Below are 12047 nucleotides of genomic sequence, written 5' to 3'. Positions count from 1 at the left end.
TATATATATATTAATTTAAGAACATTAATATAAAAATAAATACAATAACATTTAAAAAATGCTTTTTAACTATTTTTGATATTTTTAAAATCTGTTTTTTTTTTGCTAAAAACTAAATCTGTCAAAAATAATTTTAAAAATGTCAATCAAATAAAACTATTCCCTATGCAATGCTGAGTAGTATATTCAAATTCGAACAATATTTCCAAATGTAGTATACTAGATCTTTTGAGTCTCGTTACCTCACTATGCTGCATACAGTACACAGTAAGGTCTGCTAATATAGTGCACATATAGTATGTGATGGGTATTGCATTGATACTCTACACACACACCACAGAAACCGTGAGTTACAGCAGTGGACGGGTGTGTTTGCTGACCTTGGGCGTCATGTTGTGAGTGATGCAGAACTGCAGATGAGTTATGATGCTCTCCATGCTGTGGTAGGGCTGCTGGCGCGTCGTGCGCAGGTACTTCTGCATGGCTCGTGCCATGGGGGCGAAGATGGCCTGGGCTGCCTCTCGAGGGTCCATCACCTCACGCGGGTGCTTGGGCGACGTCGCCGCCTCGTCGTCCTGGAGCCTCTTGATGTGAGTGAACGCCTCCTCTACTGCCACCACCAGTCTGGGAGGAGAAAACACAACAGAATATAAGAGTCAGGGACATCAGATGAACTTCATGGAAACATGTGCAGGTCACAATTAAATTCTGATCAATACAAAGAGTTTTATATATTCATTAGATCATTTTTAGTAATTTTTCACTTTTTTTTTTGGTTTGTGAGATTCACCCAGATATTCATGATTTATCAGGATCTATTTCTTCATGGAAGCATGTCCAGGTCACAATTCACTCCCCAAAAAAAAACTAACACAAAATAAAATAAAAATGCATTAAAAAAATAATATAATAAATATTAAATAAATACAATAAAAAAATGTAATAATTAAAAATAATACAAATATATAAATAAAAACATGCATACATAAGACTTCTGCATTGATTACTTTCATAACATTTTCTTTTAATACGATGAGTTTCGTATATTCATTAGATTGTCATTAATGCAACAGTAATTTTTCACTTTTTTTTTTGTTTGTGAGATTCACGCAGATATTCACGATTTATCAGGATCTATTTCTTCATGAAAGCATGTCCAGGTCACAATTCACTCCAAACAAATTAATAAATAAATAAAGAAAGAAAAATAATAATAATAAATAAAATATACAAATATAAAAAAAAATTAAATAATATAATAAACCCAAAAAAAAATTTATATAAAATATACAAATAAACAAAATAATAAATAATAAATAAAATTAATCAAAATAAAATTAAATAAATAAATAAATACAAATAAAAATGAAAAAAATAATAATAATAAAAATTAAATAAAAACATGCATACAAAAAACTAACACAAAATAAAATAAAAATGCATTAAAAAAATAATATAATAAATATTAAATAAATACAATAAAAAAATGTAATAATTAAAAATAATACAAATATATAAATAAAAACATGCATACATAAGACTTCTGCACTGATTATTTTCATAACATTTTCTTTTTTAATACGATGAGTTTCGTATATTCATTAGATTGTCATTAATGCAACAGTAATTTTTCACTTTTTTTTTTGTTTGTGAGATTCACGCAGATATTCACGATTTATCAGGATCTATTTCTAAAAATTAAATAAAAACATGCATACGTAAGATTTTCTGCATTGATTCTTTTCATAATTAAACAATTTCCATCTAAATTTTGATAAATTCAATGAGTTTTATATATTCATTAGATCATTTTTAGTAATGTAGTAATTTTTCACTTTTTCTGGCTTGTGAGATTCACCCAGATATTCATGATTTATTCATGAGCGTTTTTCTTCAGGACTCTGACCTGGCCTTGCGTTTTCTGACCCTGCGGTCCATCTCGGCCTCCTCGTAGTAGTATTCGTTATGAGAGTTGTCCCGTCTGTGTGCGGCGGCGGCGATCATCGCGCGAGACTGACCCGTCGAGTTATTGGTGCTGTTATCTGGAGAGGAAAGCAGTGGAAATAAACACAGGCTTCTCTCTCGCTCGCTCTCAATCACTCTCTGTGAAAAGGAAACCAAGCTGTGACATGGGAAAGATGGGGTGTACCTTCTCCCAGGGAGTACACCTTAAATCCAGACTTCTTCTTAGACAGGATGGACTTGGGCAGGTTGAGTAAAGCAGGGTTGTAGACTGGGAAATCAGTGTAGTAGTGATCCAGAACCCACACCGCTGCTCGCTGGATGCTGACAACACACACACACAACTTCATTTATAGCATTACTTACTGCTTTATTCCAGGGATGCACGATCAATTGAAATAAAATAGAAATAGCAATATGGATTATTGCTGTTATCAAATCGTCAAAGCGGCATTTTAAGGAAATAAATGTGTGCACAGTGTTTCAGAGTGAAGAAAAACATGTGAACACCAGCTTCCCAAAATTGTAATGAAAAGCATTTACAAATCGACAAGAAACACATGATCTCCCGGCGGTTTTCTGCCAAAATAATAATTAAAAAAAAACTTGATAATTAACGTTTGAAAATATAGAAAGACAGCCAGAAATGTTTCATTTTACAATTGTAATTTCTTTTTTATTTAATATTATAGAACGGAGAGTTCCGGTCCTTGATTCTGATTGGCTGAGCCGCGTTCGAACGTCGTGCCTAACAACGCCCCTTAAGCTGTTATAAATTCACTGTAAACCACGGCTTCACGGGGATTATTGCTTTAATATTAATCAATAATAATAATAATAATAGTGTACAAAGAAGCACAGAACATCTGGAGCCTAAAAAAAAAAATCTATTTTTATCAGGGAAAAAATAAAAAGAATAATCACTATTAGATTTTTCCCCCACAAATCATGCGTTATTTCCACTACATGTTGCTAAAATAGAGACAGCAGCACAAACGGAAGCCGACTGACAAACAAAAGCATCAGGATCCTGCAAAAACACAATCAAGCTGCATTTACACTTCAATCGGTTTGATTTCTGCTACATTTTCTCGCGGATTGCGGCTTGTTGCACGTGAGAAAACAGCAAATACAATATTTGCATCCGATTTTGAACATTTTTGAAAACATCAGACCCTAAGCGCATATGTGTCCCTGGAGCACAAAAGCAGTCTTAAGTCGCTGGGGTATATTTGTAGCAATAGCCAACAATACATTGTATGGGTCAAAATTATCTATTTTTCTCTCAGATTCCAGATTTTTAAATAGTTGTATCTCGGCCAAATATTGTCCTATCCTAACAAACCATACACCACTGGAAAGCTTATTTATTCAGCTTTCAGATTATGCATAAATCTAAATTTTGAAAAGTTGACCCTTATGACTGGTTTTGTGCTCCAGGGTCACATATATATCTAAACACATTAGCAACTCAATGGGGATTGTTCATCACTGTTACACATCAGAGCGCCTAGATCTCAATTACAATCATCAGCTGCCGTAACCATAATGTGCATTAATTTCAAGGATTACTTCAGCAATCCTTCCTCGTAACAAGTTCAGTCACTAACCTGAGGTGGCCCACGCTGTAGAAGCGGCTGGCCCCATCGGTGGTGCGAACCACTTTGAGGCAGAAGGCTGGTCTGAGGTGCCTGACCTCCAGCAGCACGATCGCCAGATACTGGATGAACAGCAGCGCGTCCACCAGAGAGACGGCGTATCCCACGATGCCCCTGTAGTCTCGCTCTCGCGGCTCCAGCACCCGCACGCCGTAGAAGAGCCAGTACGAGGCCACGAAGAGGAAGACCAGCGCCATCAGGAGGCAGCGGAAGACGAAGAAGCGTGGCAGCGAGGCGCGGGGCGGCCGCAGGAACAGAGCCCAGGACGAGATGAGCAGCACCAGCAGCTTGAAGGCCAGCGAGACGTAGAGGCCCTCACACGGGGTCCCGCAGGGCTCCAGGGAGTCGCGCCACAGCAGCTGGGGCAGCAGCAGGAAGGCCAGCGGCGTCAGGAGCGCGAACAGACCCAGAACGCCGCTCAGGACGGGCCCCGCGTAGCGACGGCACTCCAGCGGCGACGAGTCCTCCAGCTCCTTAGACGCCCGCGTCAGGTCCTCGTTAGACACGCTGTGCTCGGACGTCCCGGTCACAACCGTGGTGGTCTCGCCCCAGTTATCATCCTGACGAGAGACCGAGAGAGAGACAGTCTGAGAGGGACAACGAGCGGCCAATCAGGAGACGCACAGGAGTCACATGCAGCGCTGCTTTTGTGGATTAAAACCATTACTGGATCATGTCGGATTACTGGATAAAGCTGAGATAAATTACATGAGAAACTTATTTCAGCTTGTTGCCAAGGCAACATTTCTAATTTTAAGTTAAATTACTAAAATTAATAAAACAGCTAAATAGAAAAAAATTAAAAATTAAATAAAGAATACAAAAACTAACAAAAATGACAAAAGAATATAAAATGACTGAAAAGTCCACTAAAATGATAGTAAATAAATACAACAATAAAATAATGAAAAATAATTGAAAGAGCTGGCAACTAAACAAAATAAGTTTAAGCTAAACTTATTTTATTAAAATTAATAAATCAGATAACATGGTGGGAAAAAAAGAAAATAAGAAAAAATTAAGAAAATTAAAGGGAAAAAAAAAACACTTATTTCAGTCAGTTGCCGAGGCAAAATTTCTAATTTTTAAATTAAATTACTAAAATTAATAAAACCGCTAAATAGAAATAAAATAAAAATAAAAAAAGAATACAAAAAAAACTACTTACAAAAATGACAATATAACAAAATGAGTGAAACATCCACTAAAATTAAAACATTTTAAATACAACAATAAAATAATTACAAATTATTTAAAGAGCCGAGACTAAAATAAGCATTAGATGAAAAACTTTAACTTAAAAAATCATTAAACCGCAGCCTTGGCAACTAACCAAAGTAAGTTTAAGCTAAACTTATTTTACTAAAATTACTAAATCAGATAACATGCGAAATAAAGAAAATGTAATTAACAATTAAGAAAATTAAAAGGAAAAAACTTATTTCAGTCAGCTCCCAAGTTGTTTAAATACTAAAATTACTAACTAAAACTGTAATGATGATAAAGATAAATAGAACTATTTTAAAAAACTTTGAAAGCCAAATAAATATACTATATAAATATTATTAAAACAACACTGGTCACATGGACTGATGCTATGGCACTTTTGTTGTACTTTATATTCATTTCAGTGCCAGACAAGTACTCACTGTTCATTAAGTCATTTTATTACATTTTATTCTAAAGCATAAAGAAAATGCACTATTTTAGGAAACAATATTTTTGTACAGTCACATTCATGACACATTTCCCACTATATTTATGAACATAGCACCATTAAAAACAACATACTGACCAACGTGCTTTACAAAAATCAATACAGAGCTAGAAAATATCATAATAATAAAAGAGAGTAGACATAAACATCTTCGAACAAATCTCTACAGCTGGTCGAACGCCAAAGAAAATAACTGTTTTTAACTTAGATTCGATGTGTCCTGATCTTTTACTTTTGAGGGGTTTTTTGGTGCATTATTCTCAATGGTGGTTCCCCTTCATGCATACATTAAGTGAAATGATTTCCAAACACACACTCTTTGTCCGTGTGTGTCTTCTAGCAGCGTGCACTGACCCGGTCATCCCCGCGTGTGCTCTCGGCGTCCAGCAGTGGCTCTCCAGGGGCCTGGATGGTCACAGACTTGTCTCCTCTGCTGCTGCTGTCTCTGCTCTTCGAGCGATGCCTGTCTCTCCGCTCCCTGAACCGCACGGGACACACCAGGAGTCACATGACACAGAAACTCTTTACACCCAAGCCACATTTAAAGGGTTCGTTCACCCAAGAATGAAAATTCTGTCATTAATTACTCACCCTCGTGTTGTTCCAAACCCGTAAGACCTTCGTTCATCTTCGGAACACAATTTAAGATATTTCTGATGAAATCTGAGGGCTCTCTGACCCTCCCATAGACAGCAAGGTAACTACCACGTTCAAGGTCCAGAAAAGTACCAAGATGATCGACAAAGTAGTCTGTGTGACATCAGTGGTTCAACTGTAAAGTTACGAAGCTATGAGAATACTTTTTTGCGCAAAGAAAACAAAAATAACGACTTTATTCCACATTTTCGTCTCTACTGCGTCACTTTGGACGCGCGTTCACGACAGTAATATATACGCGAGAGTGTGGCGGCGCCGGCGCTGACCCAGATCCGGTGTGATGACGATGATGATGATACTGTCGTGAACGCATGTCCAAAGTGACGCAGTAGAGACGAAAATGTGGAATAAAGTCGTTATTTTTGTTTTCTTTGCGCAAAAAAGTATTCTCATAGCTTCGTAACTTTACAGTTGAACCACTGATGTCACACAGACTACTTTGTCGATCATCTTGGTACTTTTCTGGACCTTGAACGTGGTAGTTACCTTGCTGTCTATGGGAGAGTCAGAGAGCCCTCAGATTTCATCAAAAATATCTTAAATTGTGTTCCGAAGATGAACGAAGGTCTTACGGGTTTGGAACAACACGAGGGTGAGTAATTAATGACAGAATTTTCATTCTTGGGTGAACGAACCCTTTAAACTACCACTCTACCACAAAAAAACTTTTTTTACCCAGAATCCATTACATTGATCAAAAGTGAAAGAAGGACATTCATTAAGTTACAAAAGATTTTTTTTTCTTGAGTAAATGCTGTTCTTTTGAACTTTCTATTCATCAAAGAATCCTGAAAAATTAAATGTAGCAAGATTTCCACAACAATATTCATCAGCACAACATATCAAATCAGCATATTAGAATGATTTCTGAAGATCATGTGACACTGAAGACTGGAGTAATGATGCTGAAAATCACAGAAATAAATTACATTTGAACAGATATTCACATAGAAAACAGCTACTTTAAATTGTAATAACATTTCCCTGTTTTACTGTATTTTTGATGAGCAGAAAATAATAATTTCTAAAACATAAAAAACAAAAACATCAAAATAAGTTGTGCTCCACATGAAGCAGCTGACTGAGATCTTCAGGAGCTCTTGATAATCACAGGCAGGTGTGTCTGACTGAACTCAGCAGGTAAGCAGATCTCCAGGACTGAATAAGCAGGAATAATTTCGTACGCGTATGTGATCTGCGTGTACCTGTGTTTGCGAGAGCTGCGTGAATGTGAAGACTTGTAGGAGTAGCCCGAGTACTGCGACTCGTTGTCCATGTCTGGGGCCGGTGGGCGGGGTTTGTGGGCCCCAGCTCCGCCCCTGGAGCGCTCTGTGGCTCCGCCCAGCCGAGTCTTGCGCTCCGAGATGGATTTGGACGACAGGGTCAGCGGCAGCTTCAGCAGTTCCACTTTACTCCTGAGAGAATCTATCTTGGAGGCTGACGGAGAGGAGAGGACGGACCTGTGACGACAACTATGGAGCATCAGCATCCCATCACTGAACGCCTGAACATCTCACACGGGTTCAACTCAGACCCAAACACCCGGTTCAGGGTCCCGACAGCGTGACGAATACAATCAAAGTTATATTAACTCTTTCCCCGCCACTGACGAGTTATCTCATCTTTTAGAAGAAAACGCTTCCCCGCCAAAGACGAGTTTTTACGGCTTTCCGTGTTTTCACTGTTATACACTCGGGGGCGCTATTACACATCTCCTGAACAGCGATTTTCCGCAGACATTCATTCTGCTCATGTGACTGAATGATGCCCATTGTGTTCGAACCACTCACATGCACACATTATCAGCATTCCTAATCAATCCGAAATAACTTTAAAGACTGCTGTTGCACTGAACAGGAATTTCTGAAACACTTTAAGAACATCAAAAAACTTTAACTAATCTCAGCCGAGCGTCCCGCACAAGGACTTCAGCATCTCATAAAAACCCCATTACTCAAACACACACACACACACACACACATTCCCCAGCCATCGCTTGTCATCTCCACGGCAACTGAGCTTGGCTGTTGCTATGGGAATGAATGTGTGAGGGGTCGGGAGGAGGGTGGGGGTGTTTCTATGGCCGCCGTATATGAACGCATGAAACGCAAACCAGTGTAAAGAAATAACAGACGTCTATTTTTGCATTAGTTTCATCAACAAACGGGCCGAGTTGTTTTGGCCGTTTCTTAAGTAACGGCTCAATCTGATTATCTAAATAAGAGCCAGCACTCCGCCGTCTATTTTTGCTCTTAACGCTCACATTTCTGTCTCCTAACAGGACTCATGTGAGACGGAAACAGACAGACGCGTCTCTTGTGTGTGTGGGCCGTCAGGAGTTGTTTACAGAGCTGATAAGACACCATTTGTCCAGGACGGACTCTGAACATGTGTCACCCATCAGTCTGAGGAGACCTTCAGAGATTCAACCCAACCGTGAATCAAGCGGTGCTGGGATTCATAATGCATTTTTTGGAGTAGTATCATGTTGTTTAGACTACAAGCCAGGATTTTAATCATCTCAAACATGCTATGACTTATATCCCAAAGCTAATTAGCATCAATTAGCGCACACACAACATATCAGCTCTTGCACTGCTAACAGAAATCAGTTTGGTTAATGACGGTTAATTCAGTAAATTCATTCACATGCACACACTTTAAATTCATTTAGACTTGGCATTTATAGTAAATGTTGATATTAAGGAGTGCCACTATAATTGTGTTCTGTATACAATTAAATTTAAAGGATTTTGTGAAATAAGGGGAACTGAAATATCGTGAACATTTCGTAAAATCTTCCTCCAGAGCACTGAAAGAATCATTCATGAAATCATAAAGTTGAACCAGAATCATTAAATTACTCAAATTATCACAGTTACCACACCAAGCACATTCTCGTCTGCCGCTTTAAATTCTCAAGCTCGTTACAGCAGGATTGATTCATTATCTGCGAAAAAAAAAGATTCTCTGTGCCGTTACCGTTATAGCTGTAATGTGGACTCTGCTATTCTTTAATATTGAGAACGATTTTTAGAACTATATCTTCATCGTTATCTTTATAGTTACCCTCCTTGGTGTGAGCAGGCCTTTAAGGTTGGTCACATTTAATGTTGTTCAATTAATTTTTGCAAGCAAAATCTAGTAATTTCAATAGGAATCCATGTAAAGGGCAATTTTACGAAAGATTTCGCAACTAGTCCATGTTGGCCAAGTTCTGCATGATCTGTGATTCATACATTGTTACACTGATAATAGACAACAAACCTTATTTCCATCAAAATCTGTCTGCAACTTTACACGCAACACCTCCTGGCAACACTTGCATTTATGTGGGAACCGCTCGTAAACACTTCAGATACAGGTGTGATGAGCAAAACAACCTGAAACTAAATGAATCAGTATATGACCAATAACTAATAGGATGGACAATATTCCAGTTCTAGAAAGAAAAGGGGCTTTCCCAGATAGCACACGTAGCCTACGTCTGCAAGATGTTCTGTTCAAGATCGCTTCATCTGGAAAGCATGTGTACAAACATCTGACAGACGTCTTTAAGATACACTGTTGAAAAAACCAGCATATGCTGGTTAGGTATGTTTTGAAGCTGGGATGCTGGTTTAAGCTGGTCCTTAGCTGGTCATGTGCTGGTCCGACCAGCTTAAGACCAGCACATGACCAGCTAAGGACCAGCATAAACCAGCAAAGGACCAGCTTAAACCAGCTCAAACCAGCATCCCAACTTTAAAACATACCTAACCAGCATATGCTGTTTTTTTTCAAATCATAAACATCTTAAAGACATCTTCTAAACGTCTATATGACTCCAAACCAAGCATCCACATCCTACAAGACTGCATCTGAATATATGAATCCAGGATAACTCGACACTGCAGTTTTACTGTAAAGGTGCAGAAGCTGGTCTGGTATTCGGTGCAGATGCGTTCGGCAGCTGCAGTAATGGGTGTGGAGGAGGTGAGGCGTGGCAGCTGTGATTTATGAACTAACACACCGGTCCCAGGTGTGGATTTGGCCTGCATATACAGTTACCCATTATTTCTGCTCTCATCTGACCTATTTAAGCAACAACACAGATGTACAAACACACATGTTCAAGTGTCACAAGACACATTACAGGCACCAAATGAAGCCTAAAAAATCACCTACAGTGCACTTTCGTTTATGAAGAATGGAAAACGTACTGTGAATGTCAAACTGTTTTGAAATGAGCGTCCATTGAGTGTTTCAATGCCGTGCTCGGGTTACAGTCTCCTAGGAGACGGCACAGGAGACATCTGAGAGCTCATCGCACCGCGCGGGCCTCAAAGCCTCGGACTGGCGGCGTCAATCACCGCCGCGTGACATGCGCGACACCCCCGCAGCCCGCGCCTACGAGAGTCCGAGGCTTTCGGGCCTTCATGCGACCACACTCGACGTGACACAGTAACCTAGATGCAACGTAACCGAATAAAACTAAGAAACAAATGTGTCTACGTTCTGCACGTAAATAATAACGACAATTTACAACAAAAAAACCCAATAAAATATTAAGTAGCGCGAGCATTTCTTATTGAGGTCTCGCTACGCTTTAGAGAGCGAAATACAAACAATGAACAAATCACTTTTAAAACGTGCGAGTTTGTTTTACAATTATGTACTCAAAATGTGAAAATCACTAAACTCAGATGGGAAAAGTATGCAATTAAGTTTCGAGGAAAACGCTAACGATTAAAAACAAACAAAAAAAATCCCAAAAGTTACATGTAGTGATTATATGAATGTTTTATACATTTTATGTACAATATTAACAATCATTAAGTGTAACAGGATCCAGTGAATAATTATCATTAGCGATGCCTGAATGGCCAACGAATCGTTCTATTGAACCGATTCAAAGTGATCATTCAGACGAACCGATTCGCACCACATTCGTAAATCGCTCGACTGCGAGGTAGGTGGTGCGCTGGGATCATAAACATAAACACGTGTTAAAATAACACAATTTACAAAGTTAAATATAGATACACCCCAAAAACGTACAAAATCAAACGCAAGAAGACTTCTGGGAGGGAATTCGAACGAAGCGGTTACTGAAACAAATCGATTCACTAAAATGAATCATTATGCTAAATATCACTGTATTGAGACTCATCCAAACAGAAAAAAACAACACTTTCTTTCAATTTCAAACTATTAATTGTGGTTACAAAAAGAGATTCAACACATAAAACGTCTTAGGCTATAACCGGCTGTACATTTTCTTCCAAACGGCTGAATTTGCGGATCTCTGAACACAAAGAAGCTGCTCTTAAACCCGCTCCAGCAAAGCTTCATTCAGAAGCCCAGAAAACAATGAGAGCGGATCCTGAGGTGCATTTACATGCAAAGTCCACGACAGAGTCACGGCCAACTGTTTTACTTCAGACATATCATGCAACACTAGACTGAATATAACATGTAATAGAAACCCATCCAAATGAGATATTAATGAGAAACTGTTTAAACGGAAGTATAACTGATACTCTGCATCCCGCAGATGATACATGCAGCAGCCACTCTCACTCGCCTCTTTGTATCTCTCTTCCCCGGAAGAATAATCCACGCGATACAAACAAAAGAAGAAACAATCCCTCTTTTCTTCATAAACTCACAGTTTGCAGGCGAGTGAAATCCTCCTCTTGCTGAATCGCTTCGGATCAGTGAATGTGAAATGTTCTCTGGCCTGCGGACTCTACTTCGCGTCCGTGTTTTTCTTTTTTTTTCTTCTTCACTCACATATTTCCGTCTCCATTCAATCCTGAGCTGACACACGCCCCGAATGGATGCCCGACTCGACCCGACCTCCCCCACGTTCCTGCTCCGCTTTCCCTCTCCCTCTCTCACTCACACACACACACACACACACACACACCCACACGCTTACATGTGCATGCAGAGTATGAGAAAACAGCAGTTCAGTGCACAGACTCCTGGAGGAAAACATGGCTGAGGAAAAATGAGTGCTGTCAGAGTGGCTCATGATTAACCTTATCTGTACACTATAGAAAAACTAC

The 12047-nt window shown here is 39.1% G+C and overlaps 1 protein-coding gene across 3 annotated transcripts in view; it reads right to left on the bottom strand.

Moving 5' to 3' along the window:
* The window catches only part of LOC107686095 (vang-like protein 2), a 16211-nt gene extending 4314 nt beyond the window's left edge, over positions 1 to 11897 (bottom strand). The window contains exons 1-7 of one of the 3 annotated variants that reach the window (XM_016482936.1): positions 11646 to 11897; positions 7200 to 7466; positions 5692 to 5815; positions 3573 to 4180; positions 2150 to 2286; positions 1907 to 2042; positions 381 to 624 (exon numbers count right to left, since the gene is read on the bottom strand). In XM_016482936.1, coding sequence (XP_016338422.1) covers positions 381 to 624; positions 1907 to 2042; positions 2150 to 2286; positions 3573 to 4180; positions 5692 to 5815; positions 7200 to 7270 — 1320 coding nt within the window. In that variant the 5' untranslated portion in view covers positions 7271 to 7466; positions 11646 to 11897. The remainder of the gene's footprint in view (positions 1 to 380; positions 625 to 1906; positions 2043 to 2149; positions 2287 to 3572; positions 4181 to 5691; positions 5816 to 7199; positions 7467 to 11645) is intronic. The other 2 variants (XM_016482935.1, XM_016482937.1) reach the window with 2 other exon arrangements.
* Between the last annotated feature and the right edge of the window lie 150 nt (positions 11898 to 12047).

The sequence above is a fragment of the Sinocyclocheilus anshuiensis genome, unplaced genomic scaffold (genome assembly GCF_001515605.1).
Source record: "Sinocyclocheilus anshuiensis isolate Anshui unplaced genomic scaffold, SAMN03320099.WGS_v1.1 scaffold1243, whole genome shotgun sequence".
Lineage (NCBI taxonomy): Eukaryota > Metazoa > Chordata > Actinopteri > Cypriniformes > Cyprinidae > Sinocyclocheilus > Sinocyclocheilus anshuiensis.
Note: the sequence above shows the minus strand (reverse complement) of the source record. Positions and strands in the feature narration are given on the sequence as shown.